Here is a 27391-nt window from a genome sequence, read left to right on the forward strand (position 1 = left end):
TTATGGAAAAGCTTGTTATATTCCATAAATTAAATATAAAGAGACCATACCTGGAAAGCATAACTGTGGCAAAGCACTCAGATCAACACCATTTGGAATACTAACATCTTCCACATCAAGTACTTTCTGATCTCCATGGGGGCTCTTCCAATTTTCAATTCTGAGTTTGTCTCGTTTTTTTCTGAAAGATCGTCTTCTTGTTTTATTCAAATTAGTACAACTGGCACTAGCTGCTGAACTGTCCTCTTTACTGATGAAGGGAGGCACAAAAACGGAAAGAACCTCAGGCTCAAGAGGAAGAAGTTTTTTCATTCCTTTCTTCTGGGAAACCTAAAACAAAAGCAAAAAAAAAGGAATAAAAATGTGATTTGTTTTTTGCATGGCACTTTACTACTTAGCCTACAGCTTTCAAAATTCACAGAATCATAAATAACTTTGGAGGTCATTTAGTCCAACTCCTTTATAATTTACAGATAAGGATGAACATTCATCCCTGACAACCATGGTCCTATATCTCTCTTCCCTTTAGTGGCTAAATGCTTTTAGAAGACTATCTGTAAAAGATAAGGATAATCGTCTATCCCTGAAAGCAATGGTCCTATATCTCTCCTCCTCCTTGGAGTGAAATGCCGTTAGAAGACTATCTGTGCTACGACTTCCTCTCCTCTCACTCTTTTCCCACAATCAGGCTTCCAAACTCATTATTCAGCCAAAACTGCTCTCTCCAAAGTTTGGCAAATCCAAATTCATCATTCTTCCTGAACTCTGCAGTATCTGAAATCTGAAACTACTGACCATCCTCTTCTGGATGCTCTCTCCTCTCTGGATCTGTGTAACTGTCTTCTTTGCTGAACTGTTTCTCCTTTGCCCCCTTTGTTGGATCTTCATCCAGGTCACTTCTATTAGCTGTGTGGGTGTGCTCCAAGACTCTGTGCTGGCCAATATATTATTTTGATAGGTGATCTCATCAGTTCCCATGAGTTCAATTATCATTTCCATGCAGTTAATTCCTAGATCTCTCCAGCCCTAGTTTCTCTTCTAAGCTACAAATACATCATCACCAAAGTTCCTTTTAGAAATCTCCAACTGGATGTTGTATATACATCTGAAACTCAACATATTCAAAACAGAACTCATTATGTTCCCCCTAAACTCTAACTTCTTTTGAACTTCCTATCTGCCTGCCTCACTTCCTGAAGTCATCTTTCTCACTTACCTCATGTATCTCTTGCTAAATCTTATTGTTCCTACCTGAACAATTTATCCTATAAACGTCCTTCTCTCTACTGACACAACTCTAGTTCAGGCCTTAACTACCCCATTACCTCTCACTTGGACTATTGCAATAACTTTTAAACTGGTCTTCCTACCTTAAGCTCTCCGCACTTCCATCCATCTTTGCCTCAGTTGCTCAAATAATTTCCTAAAATATAGATTTGACCGTATCATTCCTACCATTTCAGTGAGCCCAAGTAGTTTCCTGTTACCTCTAGGAACAAATACATTTAACAAATTCAATGATGTATACTTTTTACCAGTCATTACTATTGGTGAAGTGATGTAATTTTGTTTCAAAAAATACTTCTGTAGGCTTTACAGTTGTTCATCTTGTGTTCCATCTTCCTTGTCCTTTTTGACAAGGCACTACTACTCTTTCCATAGCTGTCTTAAGTCCTAGTTTCATTCATATGTATTTATGTTCAGGGGACACAGTGAATAGAATGCTGAACCTGGAGTCAGAGACATCTTCCTGAGTTCAAATCTGGCTTCAGACACTTACTAGCTGTGGGACCCTGTAAGACTTTCTGTAGGCAAGTCACTTAATCCTGTTTGCCTCAGTGTCTTCATCTGTAAAATGAGATGGAGAAGGAAATGGAAAACCACCTCAATATCTTTGCCAAGAAAATCCCAAATGGGGTCACAAAGAGTTGGATACTACTGAAATTACTGAACAACAAAATTTCTGTTAGCATGCTTTCCAAATTGGTTATGGTCTGTTTTTACAGATCTGAAAGCATAATAAAGTGGGATCTAGCTATTGCCTTTATTTACTGTTTCAATGAGACGTCTGCATTCAAGAATGAAATTTTTAGTCTCTATCTTTCCTTGGCATGCATGAAGAATTTTACAGTTAAGTATTTCAAAAGCCATTTTGATATCATTGGAAGAAGATTCTATAAGCTGTTTAATATGGTTTTTTTTTTTGGTGAAGTCATATAGTTTGATGGCATTCATGCATATTAAATGATTAATAAGGTGGTTTGGTTTGACTCCCTCTTAAATTTGAAGCTACCCCTAGAGTTCTATTTAGGAGAAACAATGATGGACTTCAAGCAAGGTAGAACCATACCTTGCTTACATCATTAACTCGAAAGATGCCATGTCTGAATGTTGGTAGCATGTATTAAACAGAGAATAATTTTCCATGTGGCCAACAACTGTAATGTTCTCACTATATTTTGGCCCATTCTGTGTATCTGCAGAACATGAACAACCGTAAGTGTTAAGTTAAAACAAAGGTTTTTACAATAATCAACAAAAGCAGTTAAATGTTCTTGAATTTTCTGGTCACTTGTTCAATCATGACTATACGGCCAATAAATTGTTCTATACACACTCAGGAACTTTTTGTTGTAGTTGAGTCTGTCTCATCCTTCATGACTCCATGGTAAATCCAGTCCATGGGGTTTTCTTAGCAAAGATAATAGAGTGATTTGCCATTTCCTTCTCCAATGGATTAAGGCAAACAGAAGTCAAGTGACTTCCCCAGGGTCACACAGCTAGTAAGTATCTGAAGCTATAGCTAAACTCAGGTCTTTCTAACGCCAGGTCCAGTGCTCTATCCACTCATCAGCTAGCTGCCTCCTAGTCAAACAGAGGTTATGTGACTTGCCCAAGGTCACACAGCCAGTAAGCCTTAGGCTGGATTTAAATTGAGATCTTCCTGACTCAAGGCCCAGTGCTCTATCCACTGAGTCATCTAGATGCCCTGAGACCTTTCTTTTGGTAAATCCTTTTTGTTCCTCAATCAATATGCTATTTTCTTCTAAATGTTTGTAGGTTTTAAGTTTTGTAAATGATATGTTTTGTATAAAATACATAAACATGTAACTGGCCTGTATTTGGAGAAGTCATTAGTGTTCTCGTCTGTTGGTAGTACATTTGCAATCCTTCTGTTAAAGGAGGAATCAGATTGGTGTCTGAGAGGAAGCTGGTAAAGTTCTTTACTAGAAATTCATCCTGAGAATCATTTTGAGTTTAGAGATCCTACCCAGTCCTATCACTTCCCAGTTTTTCAGAGAAACCTGAGTTTGAATCACTTTCCTGGACATCAATATCCTATCATTCATGAAAGTAATGGTGCATAAGCTTTCTATTTCATGTCTGATATAGCTTGCATTCTCATTGCATTAGACTACTTGTAAACATACAGATCACCAGAAATTTTCCATATCGACTTTCTTCAAGGGTTTTCTTTTGGTTAATTGCCTTGCAATTCAAGCCTCTGTAGTAAAGATTTTGAATGATGTAAAAATTTTTTTTTTCACACTGCTTTAATCTTTTGAGTTTAAAACTTTTCTTACTTATATCTTTTTTTACATCAACAAAATTTCTCCCAATATCCTTCTCCCTCCCTCATTCCACAGAATCATCTCATATAATATTTTTAAAGGAAAAAAAGAGGTTGAAGAGAAAAAATTGGCATAACTGATCAATACATAGAAATAGCCTAAAAATATATTTAATATTTTGCACCCATGGACCTCCTACCTCTGCAAAGGAGTATGGTGGGTCTCATATTGATTCTTTGGGGCCACGTGTGTTCTCTGTAATTTTGCAACATTTGCTCTTGACTGTGTTTGTTGCTCTTTAGTTATTGCTTATATTGCTTCTTGGCTCCAATTACTTCATTCTGCATTATTTCATGTAAATCTTTCCATGCTTCTCTGTCTTTAGTATATTTGTTGTTTCTTATAGTACATTTCATTACAGTCATGCCCCACAATTCAGTCATTCCTCAACTGATCGACATATGTTTTCTTTTGACTTTTATAGACCATTACTGATTAAGTAATTCTAGAATTGCAAATGTGCTTTTATTTTCCAAATTCCTTTCCGTTTTAATTGAGAGACATGATGTTCAATTTTTCTATTGTGTGTATGAGTTAGATGTTGATATTATTTTCTGATGCCTTGCTTCTGGTTTTTGATAGCTTTCTCAAGATGATTTTTCCATGGTGGTATGTGATGCTACTCCTTGAGAGTATTCCTTGATAATTCTTCCTTTTTTTCCTATCGTCATTTCTGTTGCAATGGACATGGAACATACTGCTGTATAAAGGTCCTGAAATGCTTTTACACTTTGTCAAATATTATGGGAGAATGTATTCATTCATTGATAAAGATTATAGCAAATCTCAACCTTTTTAATTACTCTATTTTAGTACTGTGCTAATTCAAAAGGGCCTTTCAAAATTCCTGCCTAACGATGACCATCTCCTCTTCAAAATAATTTGAGATGTCAGTATTATGTTGTCATCTGTTCTGTTACTAGGTACCGTTTATGGAATTTGCATTAAGAAGATTATCAGTGACCTCATCGGTTCCTCCTTCAGATTTTAGTAGATCCCCAATCTTATCTCATCTAATCTGGGTTTAGGGTTGGAATGATTTCTTGCGTTCACCATGTACTGGCAAGAAATACATTCCTGTGTGTCTTGGAGCTGAAAGAAGGCTGAAGAAGTCTTTGTCCATAATTAGTAGGATCTGTTTCTAATTTTGTTATGCTCTAGGACTAGAAAATAATGAAAACATTCAAAGACTGAGTGCATTTAATACCTCTTTGGGCTTTGCTTTTATAATGGTCTGCATCATCTGCACTGAAGAATTTCCGGCAGGTGAGGGATAGTTATTTCTGATTTTTTCTGGTATGTCTTGACTTTCTGTGGTACCAGAACAAGGAGAAGCAACATTTTTTCCTGCTATCTTCTATGTCAAGATGATCATCAAGACCCTACCAGGTAGCATTAGCAGGGCAACCCTGTCTTGTGCCACTGATTTCTTTGATGGGAACAGTTGTAGCACTCTGTCTGTGGTGATAATCAATAAATAGTACTGCCAAAAGCCCAATTCTCAGCATTTGGGGTTTCTGAGTATAAAGTGTTTCATAGCAGGCCTTCAGAGTTATCATAGTAGTCTCAGGGTACATGAAGTCCAAGTTGGCTGAAATGCCCCTGCTTTGTCATTCTGGCCTCCCTGTCCTGCCAAGGCATGGAAAATGGGTTGGACTTTGAAGGAGTTATTATAGTCACAATAACTATTATTATCATCTCATTCTTTTAATCTTTTGCAATGCATTTCAGAGAGAAAAAGTCCTGGGCTAGGTCTCCATCTTGCTGTCTGTTGTTGCTGTTATACGCACTGGAGGCTATGCTGTATAGTCACCCAAGGAGGAAAAAGGGAGTGCACAAAGAGAGAAGGTAAAGAAGAAACTTGAGATACTGAGGTTGTGTGAGCCTAAGCCTGAGAGAGGTTAGGTGACTTGGATAAGATCACATACTCCTAGGCATGGCGTCAGAAGGACCTGAGTTCAAATCTGGCCTCAGACACTTACTAGTTGTGGGTTATCTGGCTGCCTGGAGAAGTTCATCAGTATTGTACACCAGTTTCATGAGGGTATGCTTGCAAAGGTTCTGGATAATGGACAATGCTCATGTACTTTTCTAGTCACCAGTGGAGTAAAGCACAGCGTTGTGCTTGTTCCCATGCTTTTTTTTTAGCATGATGTTTTCAGTGATGCTGTCAGATACCTTCAACAAGGACCAAAATGACATCAAGATCAGCTACTGCACAGACAGTAAGTTATTTAATTTGACAAGCTACAAGCCATAACTACAGTATAGAGAGAGCTGATGCGTGACTTTTTTGTTCACAGATGATTGTGCAATCAATGGAGCTTCAGAGGCTGAGATTCAATGAAGTGTGGATGGATTCTCTGCTGCCTATACTAATTTTGGCCTAACAAATAACACCAAGAAAAACACAGGTTCTCTACCAGCCAGTACCACAACACCCATACATGGAACCATGTGGAGAAATAAGGAATGCTGTGGATAAGTTCTGCTAACTTGGGAGTATATTTTCCAGAGGTAGCATACTAGCCAGAGCTAGCTCAGTGTTTGGGAGGCTCCGAAGCAAAGTATGGCAGAGAAGAGGTATTAGACTGCCTAACAGACTGAAGGTCTACAGAACCTTTGTGGTGACCTCATTGTTCTATGCCTGTGAAACCTGGAGAGTGGACCAGTGCCATGCCAGGAAACTGAATTGCTTCCATTTGAATTGTCTTAGGAAGAGTCTGAAGATCATCTGAAAATAAGGTTCCAGACACTGAGGTCCTTTCTCAAGCTGAACTGCCAAGGCATTCAAACTCAGCTATAGACAGTACAACTCTGTTGGACTGGTTCTGCTGTCTGAATGTCAAACATACATTTGTCTAAAAGACTGTATGATGGAGAACTCATACAAGGCAAGCACTCACACAAAGATCAGAAGAAGCAATACAAGGACACTCTCAAGGTCTCTCTGAAGAACTTTACATGGGAGACACTGGCACAGGACCACCCAGCATCCCACATCAAAGAAGGTGCTATGTACTGTGAGTGAAGCAGAATTGCAGTAGCTCAAAAGAAACACGAGATGCGCAAATTTAGAGATCTCTCCACTCCAAATGTTCATGTGGACTATCTATGACCAATCTATGGTAGAGCCTTCTAAGCTCCTCTTGGTCTGATCAGCCACAGTTGGACACACTGTACCTTGACTCCAACGTAATGATGTAATTTTGGTCCTTTTCAAGAACGAAGGACAACAACCAACCAGCTGTGTGACCCTAGGCAAGATACTTAACCTTATTTGCCTCAGTTTTCTCATCTGTAAAATGAGCTAGAGAAGAAAACGGCAAACTACTCTAGTCTCTTTGCCAAGAAAATCCCAAATCAGGTCATGAAGAGTAGGACACAACTAATTGATTAAACAACCACCACCAAGATAAAATCTCAGCTCTTCTCCCTCTTCTAACCTCCTTCACAGTTCCTGATTCATGGCTTAATATTAAGCACTAAAGGAGCATTAATACAAAGCACTCTGTTGACAGAGTGACTAATTTTATGAGATTTTTCAATGAGGGTACATGGTATGAAAAGCCTTTTAGCACAGGGAAAGAGCATAGGGCACCAAATTAAGAAGAGATATCAATGACAACTGTTGAAGTGCAGACAACAGGCAATGAAGAAGACTTAAGGGAAGTTAAAAATTTTTGAGAGGCCTGATGATGGATGTTAAAACGAGAATGAGATGGCTAACCCAGAAATTTGTTATGCTTGACTAAACATTTCTATAACAGGTTTTATGCTTCATAGGGGCAGCTACATGGTGCGATGGATAGAGCACAGAGCTTAGGGGTCAGAAAAACTTGAGTTCAAATCTAACCTCGGACTGTTACTATCCGTGTGACCCTGGACAAATCATTTCACCCTGTTTGCCTCTGTTTCCTCAACTGTCAAATGATCTGAAGAAGGAAATGACAAACCATTCCAGTATCTTTGCCAAGAAAATCCCAAATGGGCTCGTGAAGAGTTGGACACAACTGAAAGTGACTGCGGAATAACAACAAATTTGTGTATCTTGCTTTCTCAGTGGCAGGAAAAGGGAATATGGGAAGGAGAGAATTCAGAACTGAAAATAAAATAATTAAAAATGAGAAAGAGAAAGTTACCTGTGAAAGAAGGTAAGTGGGTTAAATAGATGAAGCAGTTAATATTTCTAAGAATTTTAGCATTACAAAAGCAAAGCCTAGTAAGCAATTCTAAGCAAATGAATTCACACAATAAGCACTTTATACCTTAGTGGCTCAAACTAGTGGCTCTCGTCATTAGGGTTATTTTAATGTGGTACTCTTTAGATTTAGTCAAGAAATCTTTTCTACTTCTAAAAGAAGTATTTAAACAGGTCAAAGTTCACACCTTCACCTCCAGAAAGAAATAATCAACTAGAGGAAGTCATTCTTTTTTTTTTCATCACTGAGAAAGGTCATCAATACATCATTCTTGGAAGCAATCCATTTTAATTGTTGGCTGAAACTAAGAAAGGTCATCAATACAACATTCTTGGAAGCAATCCATCTTAACCATTGGCTGAAACTTAACGCTATTCATCAGCATTCATCAGAAAGCCTGATCTAATTTCTCACAGTTTTAACTATACATTTCTACATGGATTTTTATATCACAAAAGAATCTCTCAACATTAGTTGAAATATGAAATATAAATATAAAAGGGGTGAGCTTTTTACAATGGATAGGGAGGAATAACAACATTGGAAAAAGGAACAACCCTAAAAGACTTCCGAACTCTGATCAATGAAGTGATCAATCAGGATCCCAGAGGACCAGGTCCAGAGTGGTGAGCAAGGACAGAATGTCTCCAAGTCTGGTGTGGAGTACATGAAGGCCAGCAGTATGAGATAAGGCTGGTTCTGCTTTGGACACATGGCAGTTGTGTGACCCTGGCAAAATTCTTTATCTCTCAAAGCTCCAGAGAAGCAGTTCTCCCAGGGACTCCTGGAGTTCCCCAAAATCACTTCAAGCGGTTCTTCAGGTCAAAACTATTTTCATAATAATACTAACTTGTTATTTGCTTATTAAAATATTCTTTCCTTTTTCAACTTACAAACCTATGTGAAGTCAATTTTACTCATAAACTTCAATATGCTGAAAACAAATTTCTTTATGCTTCAAAACAATATGCTGCAATAAACTGAATAAAGAAGTGGATATGAAAATCCAGTTCAATTTTATTAAGACAGACATTAAAGAGATTTACAAAAATGTAAAATGCTATTTTCTCACTAACTTCTTTGTTTTGGAAAATACATTTTTTCATAAAATATGTTATTTATGTTATAAATCATGAAGTTGATTTGGTGCAATTTCAATTAATACACATTTTTAAAAATATCAGTTTTAATGTCTAATACAATAAATATCAACAGATATAACCAGAAGTATGATGGGGTCAGATTGTACTGACTCTCAAGAGCCAATTTTAGGACAAGTATTTACAGCTCAGAAATCAACAAACTACAAATCAGGATTGGATTTATTGTTTTCTTGATTGTCTAGATTTCAGAAAGTGATGGAGAAAATGTTAATAATGCAGATTAAACTCTGGGTTTTGGGGGATTAAGTGACTTGTCCGGGTCATATCAGATTAAACTTAAAAGAATATCCTGAAATATATTTTAATGATTTCACATGTATAGCTGATAATCATATTGTTTGTCTTCTCAATGAGTGAGAAATGGGCTGGAAGGAGGGAGAGAATTTAGAACTCAAAATTCTTAAAAATTAATGTTAAAAATTGATTTTTTAAAAGACCAAAAAAGAAAATATGTCCTAAGTACCTTTTCCTCCCCAGAAAGTATTGGTTAAACAGTTACTAGCACTCCTAGATATACTTCACATGAACAAAAGCTCTGTGGAATCCTCAATAATTTTTATGAGTATCAAAGGATTCTCAATAATTTTTAAGAGTATAAAGGAGTTCTAAGACCAAAAAGTTTGATAACCACATGACTCTCTAAGACTGTAAGTTGCAGAAAAAGTGTAGACTTGCATTGGTAGAGTTAGTTGAGAACTCTGGTGCAGCAAAGTGACAAGATCAGCTCTGTGCGTTAAGAAATGCCTTGCATGCCGTATGAACTCTATAAATATTCACTTAATTTATTTGGAGAATTAAAGATTAATGTAATCACAAGTCAAGAGTTGGAAGGAACCTTATAAGCCAGCAATTCCAACCAATATATGAAAAAAATCCTCTCTAAAACAATCACAGCCAGTGGGTTGGTTGGTCATTCAGCACTTGCTTGAAAAATCTATTCACTGTTGAAGAGTTCTAATTACAGAGAAAAGAATGATCAAGCTGAAGTGGGATCTGAGTTCAAATCTTGGTTCCCCTATTTACTACCTACGTGATCTTAGGTAAATCACCTCATTTCTGTGTGTCTCAGTTTATTTCTTCATTTAGAAAGTGAAGGAAGTCTCTTCTAACTTGAATTTTCTGCTCCTATGACCCCTATTATTGGGAAGTTTTTCTGTAAATCAAGCTTAAATCTGCTCCTCTCTAACTTTTACCCATTGTTCCTAGTTCTTACTGGTGCCAAATAAAATAAATCTAATATTTCTTCCATAAAACTGTCTCTCATCTTACTTTCAGAAAGACTTGGAAAGATTTACACGAACTGATGCAAAGTGAAGTCAGCAGAACCAAGAGAACATTGTACACAGTAATAGCAACATTGTACGATGATCAACAGTGAACAACTTAGCTAATCTCAGCAACACAATGATCCAAGACAATTCCAAAGACTCATGATGAAAAATGCTATCTACCTCCAGAAAGAGAGAGTCTAAATGTAGATTGAAGCATATCATTTTTAATTTTTTTGGTTTTTTTAACCCTGTTTTCTTTCACATGACTAATGAAAATGTTTCCTTTCTTACTGCAGCCCATCCTCAAATTACTGCCACATAGTAAGCACTGTTCACTCATACTGAGTTTGTAATACACTAACCATTTTTGTTTAACCATGTTTTCCCCTCTTATGTATGTCTAGTTGACTTTCATAAGTGTGCCATCTTTGTCTTCATCCAAGTCACCAATAAAAGGGCCAAGGACAGCCCTGGGACATTACACGAAAAATTTTCCTCCAAGCTGACAATGACATTAATTATTATTTGGGGTAAGTCATTCAACCAGTTCTTAACGTACCTAACGGTATCATGATCTAGACCACATCTTTCCATTTTGACACCAAGGATAGTATAAGAGACTTTGTCAAGTATGGCAACAATTTGTAGAATGGATAAGAGAGGTAAGGAGACCTATTGAGCTAATGAAATTATACAGAAGAGATATGATATGGGCTTGGACTAGGGAGGTAAGAATGGAACTGAAGGAAAAAATTACAAGAAAAATACTGCAAAGGCAGAAAAGACAAGCCAAGGTTGCCATGTTTCAAGCACATATGATTGGGAGACTGATAACAACATGAGTGGTTTGGAGGGAAATAGGAGGTCAGAATCTCTAATATGATTATTCACCTCTGATTAAATACCTCCAGCATCAGGAAGCTCAGTCCTTTAAAAGGCAGCCTCTTCCACAGTTGAACAGCTCTCATGATAGAAAATTCTTCCTTGTATGACTCATGGCCAGTACTTCAAGCTCTGGATTTACAAAGACAAACTTCAGTCTTGGGGGTACTCACCTCCCCTTCAAAATTATATCTCTTTGGTTTGCTTTACCCCCACCTATAGTTTCCTCTGAGAAATTTCAGTGTATACCTTGACTAGAGCTGTTGAATATGGGTCTCCAGCGATGTGGGCACAAAAGAATCTCTACTGCCCATGCAAACACATTCAAGGTAACAATGCACTTCAGGCACAGGATAGCTTTTATATTACCTCATAGAAATTGTAGGCAATATCTAAAATTCTCATAAGAGCCAATAAATCATCAATCCAATTCTTCTACTTCTCCAGTGAGTCCCAATTTCCCCCAGGGATCTCTATAGTTCTCCAGACTTAGTATCACCTTGTGATTTAGATTCTCTTTGTGAGAGAAAAGACTTCAGAGTTGCCAAAAAGGCATCCTGTTGGCATCAATAAATCAACAAACATTTATTAAATAAATACAATGCACCAGGCACTGTGCCAAACACCGGGGATACAAAAGAAGCAAAAGATGGTCCCTGCCCTCAAGAAGCTTACAATCTAATGTCATTCCAGTGAGGCCACTCTAGGAATCCACATAGGCCTCTAGTGTTATGGTGCTATCAAAGGCTAAGATTGGTTAGGTGGGTTGTTACAGAGAGAACCTTCTTCCTATTGCCACTGTATTGTCTCAATAATTCACACTAATAAATAGCATGAGGTAAAGTACTGGTCCCCTCCTGTATCACTATTTTGTGGTGGAGGGACCTGAGTAACTCAACGACACTAGGAGCTACATCATGCAGGGTTACCCAAAATGGACAGGTCATAGTGGAGGATTTTGACAAAAAGTGATCCACAGGAAAAGAAAATGGAAAACTATTTCATTAACTTTGCCAAGAAAACCCCATGGACAGTATAAAAATGATAAAAGAAAAGACATTGGAAGGTGAACCCTGCAGGTTGAAAGGAGTCCAACAAACTACTGGGGAAGAGTGGAGAACAACCACAAGGAGCTCTAGTACTAGTGAAGTATCTGGACCAAAGATGAAAGGGAGTTCAGCTGCAGATGTGTCTGATCATGAAAAGAAAGACCAGTGCTATAAATTTCAATATTGCATAAGAACTTGATCTATAAATCAAGGTAAGCTGGATGCAGTAAAGCAGGAAAAACTGATATCTTGGGTGTCAGTGAATTTAAATGCACCGGAATGGGCAAATTTAATTCAGGTTTGCATATTCTGTGGGCAAGAATCCTGTAAAAGAAATGGTCCTCATAGTCCTAAGGATGAGAAAAGCAGTACTAGTGTATCATCTCAAAAATGACAGAATGATACTTGTTTAAATTGTTTCACATCACAGTAACACAAGCCTATGCTCCAACCACTGATGTTGAATAGGCCAAAAGTGATCAGTTGTATAAAGACCTACAACATATTCTAGAAATAATACCAAAAAAAGATGTCATATTCATCATCAGACCCTAGAATACTAACATAGGAAATCAAAAGATAATTGGAATAACAGTCAAGTTTGGCCTTGGAGTACAAAATGAAACAGGGCAGAGACTAATAGTTATGTCCAGAAAATATGTTGGTTATAGCAAACACTTTTTCAACAGCCCAAAGGGCTACTCTACGTATGGATATCACCAGATGATCAATATCGAAACGATATTGATTGTATACTCTGCAGTCAAAGGTGGAGATGTTCACTAGTCAGTTAAAAAAAGATCTGGAACTGACTGCGGCCCAGATCATGTGCTTCTTATTGCAAAATTTAGACTTCAAATAAAGTAGGGGAAATCATTAGACTATATATAGTTTTGACCCAAATAATATTTCTTATGAATATGAAGTGGAGGTGATGAATAGATTTAATGGATCAGATCTGGTAGATAAAGTGTCTGAAGAACTAGGGACAGAGATTTGCAATATTGTACAGGAGGCAGTAACAAAAAAACATTCCAAAGAAAAGCAAGAAAGCAAAATGACTGTCATGGGAGGCTTTACAAATAGCTAAGGAAAGAAGGAATGCAGAATTCCAGAGAACAAGGATAGATAAGTAGGCTTTCTTAAATGAGCAAGCAAATAAATTTTTAAAAACCAATAAAACTGGGAAGATAAGAGCTCTCTTTAAGAAAATTAGAAATATGAAGGGACATTTCATGAAAAAATGGACATGATAAAAGATAAAAATGGTAAGGACTTAACAGAAGCTGAAGTGATTAAGAAGTGGCAAGAATATACAGGACTATACAAGAAAGATCTTAATATCACTGATAACCACGATGGTGTGGTTACTGATCAAGAGCCAGATAACCTGGAGAATGAAATCAAGGGACCCTTAGAAAGCATTGGTAACAACAAGGCTAGCAGAGGTGATGGAATTCCAGCTGAGTTATTTAAAATCCTAAAAGATGATACTGTTAAAGTACTGTACTCATTGTGCCAACAAATTTGGAAAATTCAACAGTGGCTACTGAATTGGGAAAGATCAGTTTATGTCCCAATCTTAAGGAATGGCAATGCCAAGGAATGTTCAAATTACATAACAATTTAGCTCATTTCACTGGCCCTCAAGGTTATACTTAAGATTCTGCAAGTTAGGCTTCAGCAATATGTGAACCCAGAATTACTGAAGAGCAGGATGATTTTCAAAGACGCAAAGGAACTAGGGACCAAGTTGCCAACATTCACTGGAGAAAGCAAGAGAGTTCCAGGGAAAAAAAATCTGCCTCATTTACTATACTAAAGTCTTTGATTGTGTGGATGACAACAAAATGTGCTAAATCCTCAAAGATATGGGAGCACCAGATCATCTCACTTCTCTCCTGAAGAACCGTATGCAGGTCAAGAAGCAACAGCTTGAACCAAACATGGAACAAGGAACATGTTTTAAGATTGGAAAAGGCGTTTGACAAGGCTGTATATGGTCACCTTATTTATTTAACTTACATGTAGAATAAATCAGCAAAATGCCAGGCTGGACAAATCAAAAGCCAGAATTAAGGTTGCTGGGAGAAATGCGGATGATACCATTCTGATGGCAGAAAATGAAGAATTAAGAACCCTCTTTATGAGAGTGAAAGAGAAGAGTGTAAAAGCTGGCCTGAAGTTCAATGTTAAAAAACTAAGATAGTGGCAACTGGTCTCATCATTCTCTGACAAATATAGGGAGAAGAAATGGAAACAATGTCAGATTTTATATTCTTGAGCCTAAATATCACTGCAAATGATAATTGCAGCCATAAAATTGAAAGGCATTTGCTCCTTTGAAGAAAAGCTATGGCAAATCTGGACAGCATACTAAAAAGCAGAGACATCACCTTCCCTACAAATGTCAATATAGTCAAAGCTAAGGTTTTTCCAGTAGCAATGTATGGCTGTGAGAGTTGGACAATAAGGAAAGCTGAGCAACGCAGAATTGATGCTTTCAAATCATAGTACTAGAGAAGACTCTTGAGAGTGCTTTTATATTATGGTGCTAGAGAAGACTCGAGAGTACCTTGGGCAGCAAGAAGATCAAATCTGTCAATACTTAAAGAAATTAATTCAGACTACTAATTGAAAGGTCAAATATTGGGGCTCAAGCTTAAATATTCTGGCCACAAAATGAGAAGACAGGACTCAATGGAGTTCTAACATGTCTCTATTTCAAAAGGTAACAATTTGTTGCCTTGGTATGTAATAATGAGACTACTGACCAAACAGACATATTCCATTGATTTACTGAGTATTCATTAAGTGAAGTATATGCCACAAGTTGTAGGGCAGTAGGGCAGTGGATAGAAGGGAGAGCCTGGAATCATGAAGACTCATCTTCCAGAGTTCAAATTTGGCCAAACACACCAACTAGCTGTGTGAACCTGGGCAAATCACTTAACCTTGTTTGGCTCAGTTTCTTCATCTATAAAATGAGCTGGTGGAGGAAGTGGTAAACCACTCCAGTATCTTTGCCAAGAAAACCCCAGATGGGGTTAGGAAGAATAACAACAAACATGTCTCAAGTTATTTTCAAGTAACGGTTATAGCTTTGCATCCATAATCCATCCTGACCCTTGTAAACTAGAAGTCATGACTTCGTGAGACACCCTTTAATCCTTTATAGAATTTTTTAAAAAATAGCATTGGACCTAGGATCCAAAATCCTGGACTGTTTTCCCACTTCCACCACTCATTAGTCATATGACCTTATGAGAGTATTTTTTGCTGTTCAGTCATTTCAACTGTCCCCAACTCTTTGTGACTTCATTGGGAATTTTCTTGGCAAAGATATTGAAATGATTTGCCATGTACTTCTCTAGCTCATTTTATAGATGAGGAAACAGAAGCAAGCAGGGTGAAGGGACTTGCCCAAAGTCACACTGCTAGTAAGTGTCTGAGGCCAGATTTGAACTCAGGAAGAGGAGTCTTCCTGACTCCATGCCTGGCACTCTATCCACTGCACCACCTAGGTACTAAATAAACATATGCATGTGTAAAATACAGACACACACACACACACACATATGAAAAATCTCTGTAGTAATAATTATAAAGTAAAAAAAATAGCTAACATTTTTATAGCTCTTCAAAGGTTTACTAAATGTTTTACAAAATTATTTCCTTTGATCCTTACCTGCAAGGAAGATCCTATTATTATTATCATGTCCATTTTACAAATGTGTAAACAGAGGTCCAGAAAAGTTAAATGGCATGCTCAAGGTCACATAGCCAATAAGTGTTTAAGACTGAACTTAAAACTCTGGCCTTCCCATCTCCAGGCTCAGTGCTCTAATCACTTAGCCACCTACCTGCCTCTAAACAGTCACACCTAAAATAACATAGAAAGGATGTACCAGAATTGGTAAGTTATTTCAGTCTTGTGGGTTTCAGCTCTCCACTGACATCAGGTTAGAAGGCTTGCCAACGATGTTGTGGAGAATTATGATAAAGCCACCAAAACAAATGGAAATGATCTAGCCACCCTGATTAATAATGCTATAAAAAACAAAACCAAATGAACAATGGCATTTATGGGGGCTTTAAAAGCAAGCGGTTGCCCACCCACTGCCCTTTCTCCTACTGCTTGGCTCTTCTGCCCCCTTTTCCCCTAACAATGTAGAAAAAAGAATAAAAGGGGCTTGTCTATTTATGCTGGCAGCCCTTTCCATCAAATGAGAAGGGCTCTGCAGTCGGTTTCAGTTTGTTAATTACACCATTTACAAACATTTCAAATGGATTCATCCTGCTCTCTGCAAATCATGACCCAATCCAAGGCAACTAAGCAGACAAGTTATAACCACACAAAAAGCAAAAACTTTATTACCAGTAAGAGGTACAGTAATTGAAAGCAGGTCATTTCCTATTTCAAAACACAAAGACATGGGAAAGATGTCATTTTGGCATGTTTGAGGAAATGAGACAGCACAAAGCTGGGGTAGTGGGGGGAAAGGAGAAGGGCAGGGGAAGTATTTCTATTCTGGGAAAAATGAAAAAATGGGATAGTTTCTTAATAGAAGACAGCTTTTTCACTAGGATATAATTAGGAATAAACAAATTGAGACACTAAGATGAAATCACTCATTTCAAATCCATTAATTTCTGTTAGAAACACAATGTAGTATGATAGCAATTGTGCTGTACTTGGAGTCAGGGGGTCTAAGTTGGAACCCCAGCCCTGATTTGTATTATAACACAGTGACCTCAGTGGCCTGCATCCATAACACAGGGACAATAATATTTGCTGTACTCAACTTATTAAGTTTTTGGAAAGGAAAGAATAAGCATTTATCAAGCACCTACTAAGTGCCAAACAACTTATAGATATTCTCTCATTTGATCCTTATAACAACCTTGAAAGGTAGGTGTTATAATTATCCCCATTTTACAGTTGAAGCAACTGAGGCAGAAAGGGGTCGTCTTTGCACCAGATCACATGGCTAGTAAGTATCTGAGGCTGGACTTGAACTTTTATCTTCTTGATTTTATCTTCTATGACTCTATCCACTTCGTTTTCCAGTTGTAAAATGCCAAAAAAAAAATGGTAGTTATTTTCCTATAAACATTAATCCACAAGCACTTTGAGAACAGGGACTGTCTTTTCTCTTTCTTTGTATCCCCAGGGATTAGCACAGTGCTGGGGACACAGAAGGCACTTAATAAATGCTTATTGACTGACGTTAGCCCTCATTTTCAATTGATAGCCCCTTTAAAAAATTACAACAATTTACGAATGATTAAGTTAATAAATTAAATAACAAGCATAAGTGACTCGGTAGCAGAGTCAGGACTGAACATAATTAATACATCAAAAATATTGCTACTACTCCCATGCCACTCACTCACTAAGGAAAAATGACAATATAATACTCAACGTTGTGTCTAACACCAGCAAGAAGAGAATAATGGAATTCAACTAGAAATCAAAATGATTAAGAACTCTTAGAATTAACAGAGAAAGGGTAGGAAAGGAAGGCAGCATGGAATTAGAAAAATCCACATCAGAATGGGCATATCTGAACTTCTGTAGCTTCCACAGAGATAGTGACAGACATTCTCTTGGCAGTAATGAGGCAAGGTGAAATCACAGAAAGGGGGGCTGCCACAAGGGAGAAAACCAGCTCACTTTAGTCCCCAACACACTGGACTCTAGGATTAGATGTCGCGGATCTTATATCTGACTCTACAAAAGTAACTCTCAGACAGACTGAGACCTGGAAAAGCACTTCATTGAGAAAGGCCAAGGTCACCACTGCATGGAGGTCCACTGCCTACAATCCTCTTCATTTCTGTCTTGCCACTGGCCTTTAATGACTCCAGAGTAGAGAGTAAGGCTGATGACTTTGCACCCCTCTTCCTCACTTAAATTCAATTCACTCTTGAGTCAAGACATCACCCTTGTGATGTCATTGGTTCTCCTCAACAACAAATTACAACAGTAATTTTCTATGGGACAATATATTCATATTTGCTGGGATAGGAATTCCTCACAGATGATAATCTCTGAGCATTAAACAACTGCCCTAAGCCCAGTAGGGTATAGCTAGGTTCCTATTAGAGTGAACATTGAATTCCCTGGAGCAGCTGTATGTATGTGAACTTACACTATTCCAAATAAATATGTATATATGATATACAATATATAATATAATATATTATATATTAATATATAATAATAATAACTAACATTTATGTAGTGTCTCAGAGGATAGAGTGCTGGCCCTGGAGTCTGGAGGACCTGAGTTCACATTCAGCCTCAGATACTTACTAGCTATGTGACCCTGGGCAAGTTGCTTAACCTTGTTTGTCTCAGTTTCCTCATCTGTAAAATGAGCTGGAGAAGGAAATGGGAAATCAATCTAGGATCTTTACCAAGAAAACTCCAAATACGGTCACAGAGAGTAGGACATGGCTAATTGACTCTACAACAACGTATAGAGTCTGTGAGTTCTACAAATCTTATCTCACTGAATCCTCACAAAGAACCCTGGAAAGGAGGTGTTACAATGATTCCCCTTTTATAGACAAGGAAATTGAGGCAAATAGAGGTTAAGTGACTTGTCCAGAGTCACACAGCTACTAAGTATCTGAGGTCAGATGTCAACTAAGGTCTTCCAGATTTCAGGTCCAGTGCTCTAGCCACTGTGTCATCTAGTGGTAAAATGTACATTATGTGAAATATGGTAATTGATTCCAGACTAATAGAAATATGCAATCCAAATTCAAACAATACAACTGCTTCCAAGAATTCCTTGTTGTTTGCTGTGATAGGGTAATATGGTAATTGATTCCAGCCCAATGGAAATATGCAATCTAAATTTAAACAATAGAACTGCTTCCAAGAATTCCTTGTAGTTTGCTCTGATAGGGACCTAGCTGGAATCACTGAGTTCAAATGCTGGCTCTGCCCTACCCTACCTCAGTAACCTTAGGAAAAAACCTCCATGGGCCTCAGCTTCCTCACCAATAAGATAAACTTGGGCATGAACTAGATGACCTCTTAGAACCACTTAAAAATCAACTGATCAACTTTGGGCAGCTAGAAAAAAAAAACTTTAGACAGCTAGGTGGCACAGTAGATAAAGCACTGGGCCTGGAATCAGGAAGACTCATCTCCCAGAGTTCAAATCCAGCAGACACTTACCAGCTGTGTGATGCTGGGCAAGTCACTTAATTCGCTTCGCCTCAGTTTCCTCATATGTAAAATGAGCAGCAGAAAGAAATGACAAACCCCCTCCAGTATCTTTGCCAAGAAAACCCCAAATGAGGTTTTATAAAGAGTTTGACTGAACAACAAATTAACTATTTAAACAAGATGCTGCGCTAAGTACCACCAGTACAAAAAGACTAGAAGTATTCAATCTGACTTAACTGAGCTTACAATTTAATTGTGATGATAGATGCACATACTAATGATGATGATAACAATGAATTTTCTATAGTGCTTTGAAGTTTGCAAAGTGCTTTACAAAGTCATCTCAGGTAATCCTCACAACAGCCCTTTAGGTAACTACAGGACTTATTATTATGCCTATTTTGTAGATGATGTAATTTGAGGTTTAGGAGAGATTAAGTATGACACACAAGGAACTGTGAGAGGTAGGATTTGAACCCAGGATTTCTGGAATCTAAATCTTATTCTTTTTCTACTACAAGACCTCAGTACAAAGCAATAAAGAATAATGGACAGATATCACAGGAATATTTCCAGGAAAAAAAGATGCAAATGAATTTAGAAGTAGCAGGGCCAAATGCCAGTGATTGCTATCCTCGGGGTAGGGGTAGGGTGTGGATGGGAGTTAGACCAGTGATTTCCACAGTGTAGGGACCTTCCAATAAAGAGCTTCCTCTTCCCCAATGCAGATGACTCTTGACTAAGAGCATGGAGGAGTTAAGTGATTTGCCCTGGGTCACACAATGAGCGTAAGCCAAAGTTGAGATTTGAACTCAGAAGTTCCTGCCTTTCAGTGACCTGCCCTCTCACCGTCCCCCCACATTCCCACCCCGCTCCAGGTAATGTCATATTGTAGGCATCATTGCTGCAGCTGAGGAGCCACACTGACAAAAGGGTGCAGGTGATTCCAACTGTTACGGAGTGAGGTGCTGTCCATGGAGAACAGTAAAGTACAAAACTGAGGGGACGCAACCATTTGTTCACAGAATCCCAGAAAGTTAGGGCTGGGAGGGACTTTGGTGATTATCTCCTCCAGTGACCTCATTTTGCAGATAAGGATGCCCAAGGCCTCCCTCAGTGGTCAAGTGTGTTGCCAAGGTTACACAAGTAGCTAGTGTCAGGGCCAGAAAGAGAGCACGGGTCTCCAGGCTCGTGTTCTAGGGCTCTTTCCCTTTTACTGGTATCTCTCATTATTGTGGGGAATGGAGTCTCAGAATGTAAAGTCTGGAAAGGCAATCCACCGAATCCAATCCAGTCATCGGACAGATGAGGAAACTGTTCAGTGAACACCAGACTACCTGTCCCTATTTCTTCTTTTCTCATAGGACAGAAGCCTCAGAATTCATTTCCACCTGAGCAGCAACCCTTCCTTCCTCTCCACGCCTTCCATCATTCACTCGTGCTCCTTAAATGTTTCCTAATCTCTACTAAAGATCGTGTCCTGGGAGATCCTTTCTTGTTCCATAACTGTCCAGCTGGCAGAGGCTAAGGGGCAGCCTGACCTCGGGGCACAATTACTAAGGTAGATTTGTAGTCCATGGAGTGTCTCTGAGGATGGTCACGAGTTAAAGACCCAAGAAGGGGTTCAAATTCAATCTATATCTATTAAGCGAATGCAGCTTATTTAGCAGCAGCATCACATATTGAACAGAAAGCTGGCCTCGTGATTAGGAAGGCCTGTCACACCTATAGGAAGTATGACAAAGCCACCAACTCTCTCCGGGCCTCAGGCACCTCTCAGAAACAAAACTAAAAAAAAAAAAAAATAGCTGCGAAGGTGTAGAGCCAAAGGAAGTTCCACACCCAAGCTCTCCTACCCTAATGAAATCAATACATACACACAGGACCAAAACCCATTAAAGAAGCAATACATGAAAAGTGGGGCAATCGTGAAGATCTCCAAGCGGGGAGAACAGGAAAGGATGGGGAGGCATCTGTGTAAGACGAGAGGACCCGGGCACCGCGTGGGCTCCGGGGCAGAGGAGATCAATGCGGCGGAGGGGACCCCAGGGCGCGCCACTGGGCAGGAGGAGCGGGCTCTCCTAGGATCCCCGGCACACCGGCGGGGGCGAGGTCAGTGGGTCACCCAAGGGAAAATCCACAACTCCTGGGACAAGGAAGGCGCCTGGGGGCACGGGGAGGGAGGGAGGCGGCCGGAGAGACGGGCATCGGGAAAGCCCGGGGAAGCGGCCGGAGGAGAACTTTGACCACCAACCACAAGGAAAAGGAGCGGAGAGAGGAAAGTGCAGCCGAGAGCCCCGGACAGGGGGGGGGGGGGGTAAGAGAGGTGTCGCTGGGCACCTTGGGGCAGTCCCTCCGGGCACCTGCGGAGCGCGCCCCTCGGGGCCCCCTCCCCTTCATCCCAGGCGGGTCCCCGCTCACCTGCTCCACGTCGCGCAGGCTCTCCCGGGGCACTCCCAGCAGCGCGCACAGCTCCAGCAGCCCCGGGGGCAGCAACAGGTGGGGCGGCACCGAGCCCGGCTCCGCCATGGCTCCCAGAGGCTGGCGGCCCGGGAGAGGGGGCAGGGGCAGCTCCTGCCGCCTCGACCCAGGCGAGCCCGCGCCCGCGCCCAGCTGGACCAAGATGCGCGAGCTCGAGGAAGGGGGCGGGGCTGGAGGGGGCGGGGACGGGAGGGGAGGAGACGGAGAGGCGCGCATGCGCCTCGGCCTCCACCAGACCCGAGCGGTCCTCTGTCCTGAGCGAAGAGAGGGAAGCGTGGGGCGGCCGTGTGCTTGTGTGCATGTATGCACTGGCCTTCCCTGGCTCCATCTCCAACCTGAGGACCAAGGGTCTGAGCCGCGAGAGACCTCAGAGGCAGTCTTAGTACACCCCACCTTCATTTTACAGATGGAGAAACTGACACCCAGACTCCACTGCCCTCTGACTTCAAAGCTCTGCACTTTCCCCACTGCCAAGGTTTCCTTTCCCTCTCAGGTTAAGTGTGTGTCGGGGACCGAGTGAGAAAGCATGGTGTAACTGGAGAAGGCTTTAGACTCTGGAAATGGTCGTAGAGTGGAGCAGCTTGCCCAAAGTCACACAGCAAGTCAGTGGTAAGAGCGAGACAGGAATTCAGATCTTCTGACCCATTCATGGGTCTTCTTGTCATACCAGGCTAAGGAAGAGTCCAGACTGAGGTAAAGAGGAAATGAGATATAGAGTCAACTCAACCGAAGCAAGTTTTATAGCCACGTTGATAATGATATTTATAGCTGACATTTGGATAAGCCTTATCTAATAAGGCATTATGTTATAACCAATACCCCAGAGCCTCCCTTCTGATTTACCAAAACTGAATTCAGTCTTGAATTCAATTCTTTCTTATCCTGTCCTTTGGCTCATGTCTCCAAAGGGTTTAAAATTTCCACCGCAGAAGTTAGCTACTATCTAGGTCTTCATCAGAAAAGAAAAATGCCTTCAGTTCCCTTGCAAACACACAGGCTAACAACATACTAAATACAGGACAGACTTTATTTTATCTCAATGGGATTCCTGTCAATGCCTGTCCCATTCTGGTGAGCTTCCATCACTCCCAAGGACTTGTACAGTCTCCCAGATTGAGCTCAATCCACTCTACCACACCTGCCTCAAGGATCAAGCCTCAAGGATCAACTCAAGGATATCAGAGAGTTAAGCCACCTAACCCCTCAAATGAGCTTGGTCTCCCCCAGAAACCTATATACTCCTCCAGATTTATAGTACTGTCTTGGAATGGAGGTCCTTAGCAATAGGAAAATGCTGAGGATCACTAAAAAGTTGACCCCTTTTCTCTAGATCTTTACAGTCCACATAATGGTACTAGTAAGACATGAGATCTGGGCTTGCTCCCTCCACATTTGACGATTAATAGTGGAAGGCTCCGCTATTGCTGTGAGTAGAAGTTGTAGAGGGACAGATTTAGGTTTATGGAAACCATCTTAACAATCAAAGCTATCCCAGAGAAGAATGGGCTGCCTAGGGAGATAGTGGATTCTCCCTCACTAGAAGCCTTCAAGGAAAGACTGAAGATCACTTGTTGGGAATGTTGGAGAGGAGATTCCTATCAGGTATACAGTGGGCCAGATACTCTCAGAGGTCCTATTCAGCTCTAAGATCTTAGAACTGTTTTGAGTTGCAATAAGTCACATCCCCCATAGATTGGAAGCAGCATGGTCCAGTGGAAGGAGTGACTCTAGCTAGAGTCAGAGCACTCAGGTCTGAATTTTGGTCCCTTATCAGTTGCTTCCTGTTACCCTGAGAAAGTCATTTAATCTCTCTCTGAGTCTTAATTTCCTTATCTACAAAATGAGAGGCTTAGACTACACCAGAGATGTCAAACTCAGCAGACAGGCTAAGTGCAACCTGGATCAGATTAAAATGCAATTTCAAAATGTTTGCCAAAATAAATAAAAAATACAACACATCATAGATAATGTTAACTTATGATTTTCTAAGTCAATTTATCTTGAAGAAATTATTTCTATTTAAGTTTAACACCACTGAATTAGATGACCTATAGGGTCCCTTCCAGGTTCAAAGCTAAGATTGTTTTAAAAAAAAATGACCTAAAACCAAATCTTTTTACACCAGGCTCCATGTTTAACACAGTACCTAGCACATAGTAGGCACTTAATGAATTCTTTTTTAACTGACCTACTGACCATGTTCATTGTTCCATTCAATATACTGAGTGTCTCCAAAGTCTTAGTGTAGTTTTAAGCTATTAAAATTTAAAATCTTTTTTACATTATTAAAGCTTAAAACTTTTGGGACAAATGTAAGTTGATACATCCTAGGAGATAGCACGATCAGCTATGGGTATCAGGCAAGGAGACAGAAAAACAGAGGGGGCATCTGAACTGACCTTTGAAGGAAGATAAATATTTTGACAAGTGGAAATGAGGAAGGAGACTTGGAGGCCCAAGTTGGAATGTTTAGCTTGGAGAACAGTTAGTCATCTGATTTGCCTGGAGTGAAGGGGAGTAATATGAAAGAAGCTTGGAAGGGTAATTTGGAGACATATTAAAAAGGACTTAAAATGGTAGGATGGTGATTGCTGAAGGTTGGGGTGACTGTAGCAAGTTCTTAAAATAAGACAACAGTGAAGTTGGCCACATCAATTGACTCTTCCTTTCACAAAACATTTCTTTTTTGATAGTATTCTACTGACAATAGAACTTCTTTTAAAATTGGAGTCAATCCTCTCAAATCCTGCTGCTAATTTATCAACTAAGTTAATGTAATGGTCTCCAATAATGTTGAGTCTCAGGGAATAGGTAAACCTGAGGAAAAATGGGAAACAGCGAGTCGATAAAGCAGTCAGAACACACACAATATTTATCAATTAAGTTCATGGTTTTATGGTTCATGTTACCTCAAAACGGTTACAAGAGTAACATTAAAGATCTCTGATAATTATTCCCCATAACAGATACGGTAAAATGAAAAAGTTTGAAACATTGGGAAAATTATCAAAATGTGACACAGAGACTCAATGTGAGCATGTGCTGTTGGAAAAATGGCACCTATAGATGTGCTCACGATGAGTTGCCACAAATCTTCAATTTGTTTTTAAAAAAAGCAACATCTGCAAAGACAATAGAACACTGATAACCATTGAAAGATGATTTTTCCGTAATATGTGGCAGTCAGAAGCCTGATTATGAAGGGGGTAGGGGGTAGGGGAAGAGAAAGAGAGAAATACGGGGGAAGAAAGGAAAAGGAGAGTATGACCAGAGATGACTTTTTTTATGAGTTTGTGGAAGGAAAAGAGATATAGGGACATACCCTTAAGGAATGATAGTCAGATGAAGGCTATTTAGCAATGAGGGAGGTGTGGTATGTTTGTAAGTAGTGGTGAGAAGTCAGTAGATAATAAGAGAGGAAATGAAGGCACAAGCTTCCTGAGCATTTGGGAGAGGCTGGGAGCAAGGGCAGAGTTGGAGAGCTTGGTCTGAGCTACAATTTTTTCTTCCTTCTCAGAGAAGGGAAGAAAAGAGAAGAGATAGAGGATGATGTAGCAAGGTTTTAAGGTGGTCAATATGGAAGAATAATTTATAATAAATGACCTTGATTTTCTCAGGAACGTAGTAACCACATCTTTGGGTGGTCAACCTCTGGGGATGAACTACTTCCTTAGCCTGGTTCCTAGATAATAAATCCAATCTGTGGTAGGAAAGTACCTATACTAAATTTAATATAAGAGACACAGAATCGTTCTGGGCTCAGCTGTGTGCCTTGTTTTAGTCATGTGGTCACAGTGCCAGAAAGTTTTGAAAAGCTGGTCAATTAAAACCACTAGGGACTTTTGCACTGAGTACAGTTTGAACTCTAATGACTTTTTAAGGTCCATCCCTGGTTGGTTGGGTTGTTGGGTTTTGTTTTTTTTTTGAAAGTTAATATTTTAGTTTTTAAAAGTTTTAAACTAAATTTTGTTTCTTAATCAACAACAATCTACCTTCTCTCCCTCCCACCATACCTTGTCCTAACATTGAAAAAGAAAGGAAAAAAAAAACCTGCGTGTTTGTGTGTGTGTGTATATATATATATATGTATATATATATACACACATATCTATATGTATATATAGACACGCACACACACACACACACACACACACACACATATATATATATATATTCAAACAAAACAAATTTCTGACTTAACTCTGTCCAAAAAATTATGTCTCAATCTGTACTCTGAGGCCATCACTTTTCTATCAGGAGGTAAGTAAGGCTGTTTCGGTGTCAGTCCAATCATGATTGGTCACTGCCATGATAAGAGATCCTAAATCTTTCAAAGTTGTTTTCCTTTAAAAGGATTGTGTTATTGTATAATTTGTTCTAGGGCAACTATATGGAAAAGTGGATAGAGTAGGGGGCCTGAAGTCAGGAAGACTCATCTTCCTGAGTTGAAATCCAGCCTCAGACTGGCTGTATCACCCTGGACACATCACTTAAGTCTGTTTGTCTCAATTTCTCTTCTGTAAAATGACCTGGAGAAGAAAATGGCAAATCATTCTAGTATTTTTGACAAGAAAACCCCAAATGGGGTCACAGAGAGTCAGGCACAACTGAAATAACTAAACAATAACGGCAGTAAATTGGCCTGTTCCCTTCCCTCTCCATCAGTTCATACAAGTTTTCCCAGGTTTCTTTGAAATAGTCCCCATCAATGGTATACCAAATTGATTGGCACCCTCTCTATTTCCAGTTCAGCTACAAAAGTTGCTAAGAACTACTGTAAGTATTTTTGTACATATAGGCCATTTCTTTCTTTCTCTGATTTCTTTGGGATAATAGACCTCTAGCAGTGGTATTTCTGGGTCAAAGGGTATGCAGAGTTTAGTGCCTTCGGGAGCATGGCTTATTATTCTCTACTCCATAAATACATCCTTGAGGTGTGTGTTTGCTTAAGATATTCGCCACTGCCATGGAAGATATCTTTCACAAGTTTCAAATAGAATAGTGATCATCCTTATAGATGGTGAGATTTTATGGCTGCTCCTCTCTGAGGGTGATATTGTATTGTATTGTATTAAGCCAAAGAATATCACAGAGCCTCACCGATGAACTCCAAGATACCTCAGAAGACCTGGGCCTAAAAATCCATTAAAAAAAAAGAAAACCACCTAAGCTTACAGCATTAATTCCTCAGCGATCATGGCATTCAAAAATTCACCATTCAGTTTAAACCAACAAACATTCATTGAATGCCTGTTACATATAAGGTACAGAGTCTAGGCACTGTGTATTTAAAGACAGGAATAAAATAGTCCTTGTCTTTGAGGAGTTAGCCTTCAAATGGTAAGGAGGAGCCAGGTAGGAATAAAAACATGTATACCAACACCTAAAATCAAAAGACAGAATTACATTGTGCACCAAGAAAACATTCTTATATGTGAGGAAATCTAGAAACCCAACATGGGGAAGCATATTGCAGAGAATATGGGCTTAAGTGAACAGAAGGAGAAATAAGCAGTATTATAAAT

The 27391-nt window shown here is 39.5% G+C and overlaps 1 protein-coding gene across 5 annotated transcripts in view; it reads right to left on the reverse strand.

Annotated features, from left to right (window-relative positions):
• The window catches only part of DENND3 (DENN domain containing 3), a 113543-nt gene extending 91540 nt beyond the window's left edge, over positions 1 to 22003 (reverse strand). The window contains exons 1-3 of one of the 5 annotated variants that reach the window (XM_072602956.1): positions 21807 to 21925; positions 11160 to 11282; positions 51 to 330 (exon numbers count right to left, since the gene is read on the reverse strand). In XM_072602956.1, the coding sequence (XP_072459057.1) occupies positions 51 to 312 (262 nt within the window). In that variant the 5' untranslated portion in view covers positions 313 to 330; positions 11160 to 11282; positions 21807 to 21925. Of the gene's footprint in view, positions 1 to 50; positions 331 to 795; positions 8826 to 11159; positions 11283 to 21806 lie in introns of those variants that run through there. The other 4 variants (XM_072602955.1, XM_072602952.1, XM_072602953.1 and 1 more) reach the window with 4 other exon arrangements.
• Positions 22004 to 27391: the final 5388 nt, after the last annotated feature.

Source organism: Notamacropus eugenii, chromosome 4 (genome assembly GCF_028372415.1).
Source record: "Notamacropus eugenii isolate mMacEug1 chromosome 4, mMacEug1.pri_v2, whole genome shotgun sequence".
Lineage (NCBI taxonomy): Eukaryota > Metazoa > Chordata > Mammalia > Diprotodontia > Macropodidae > Notamacropus > Notamacropus eugenii.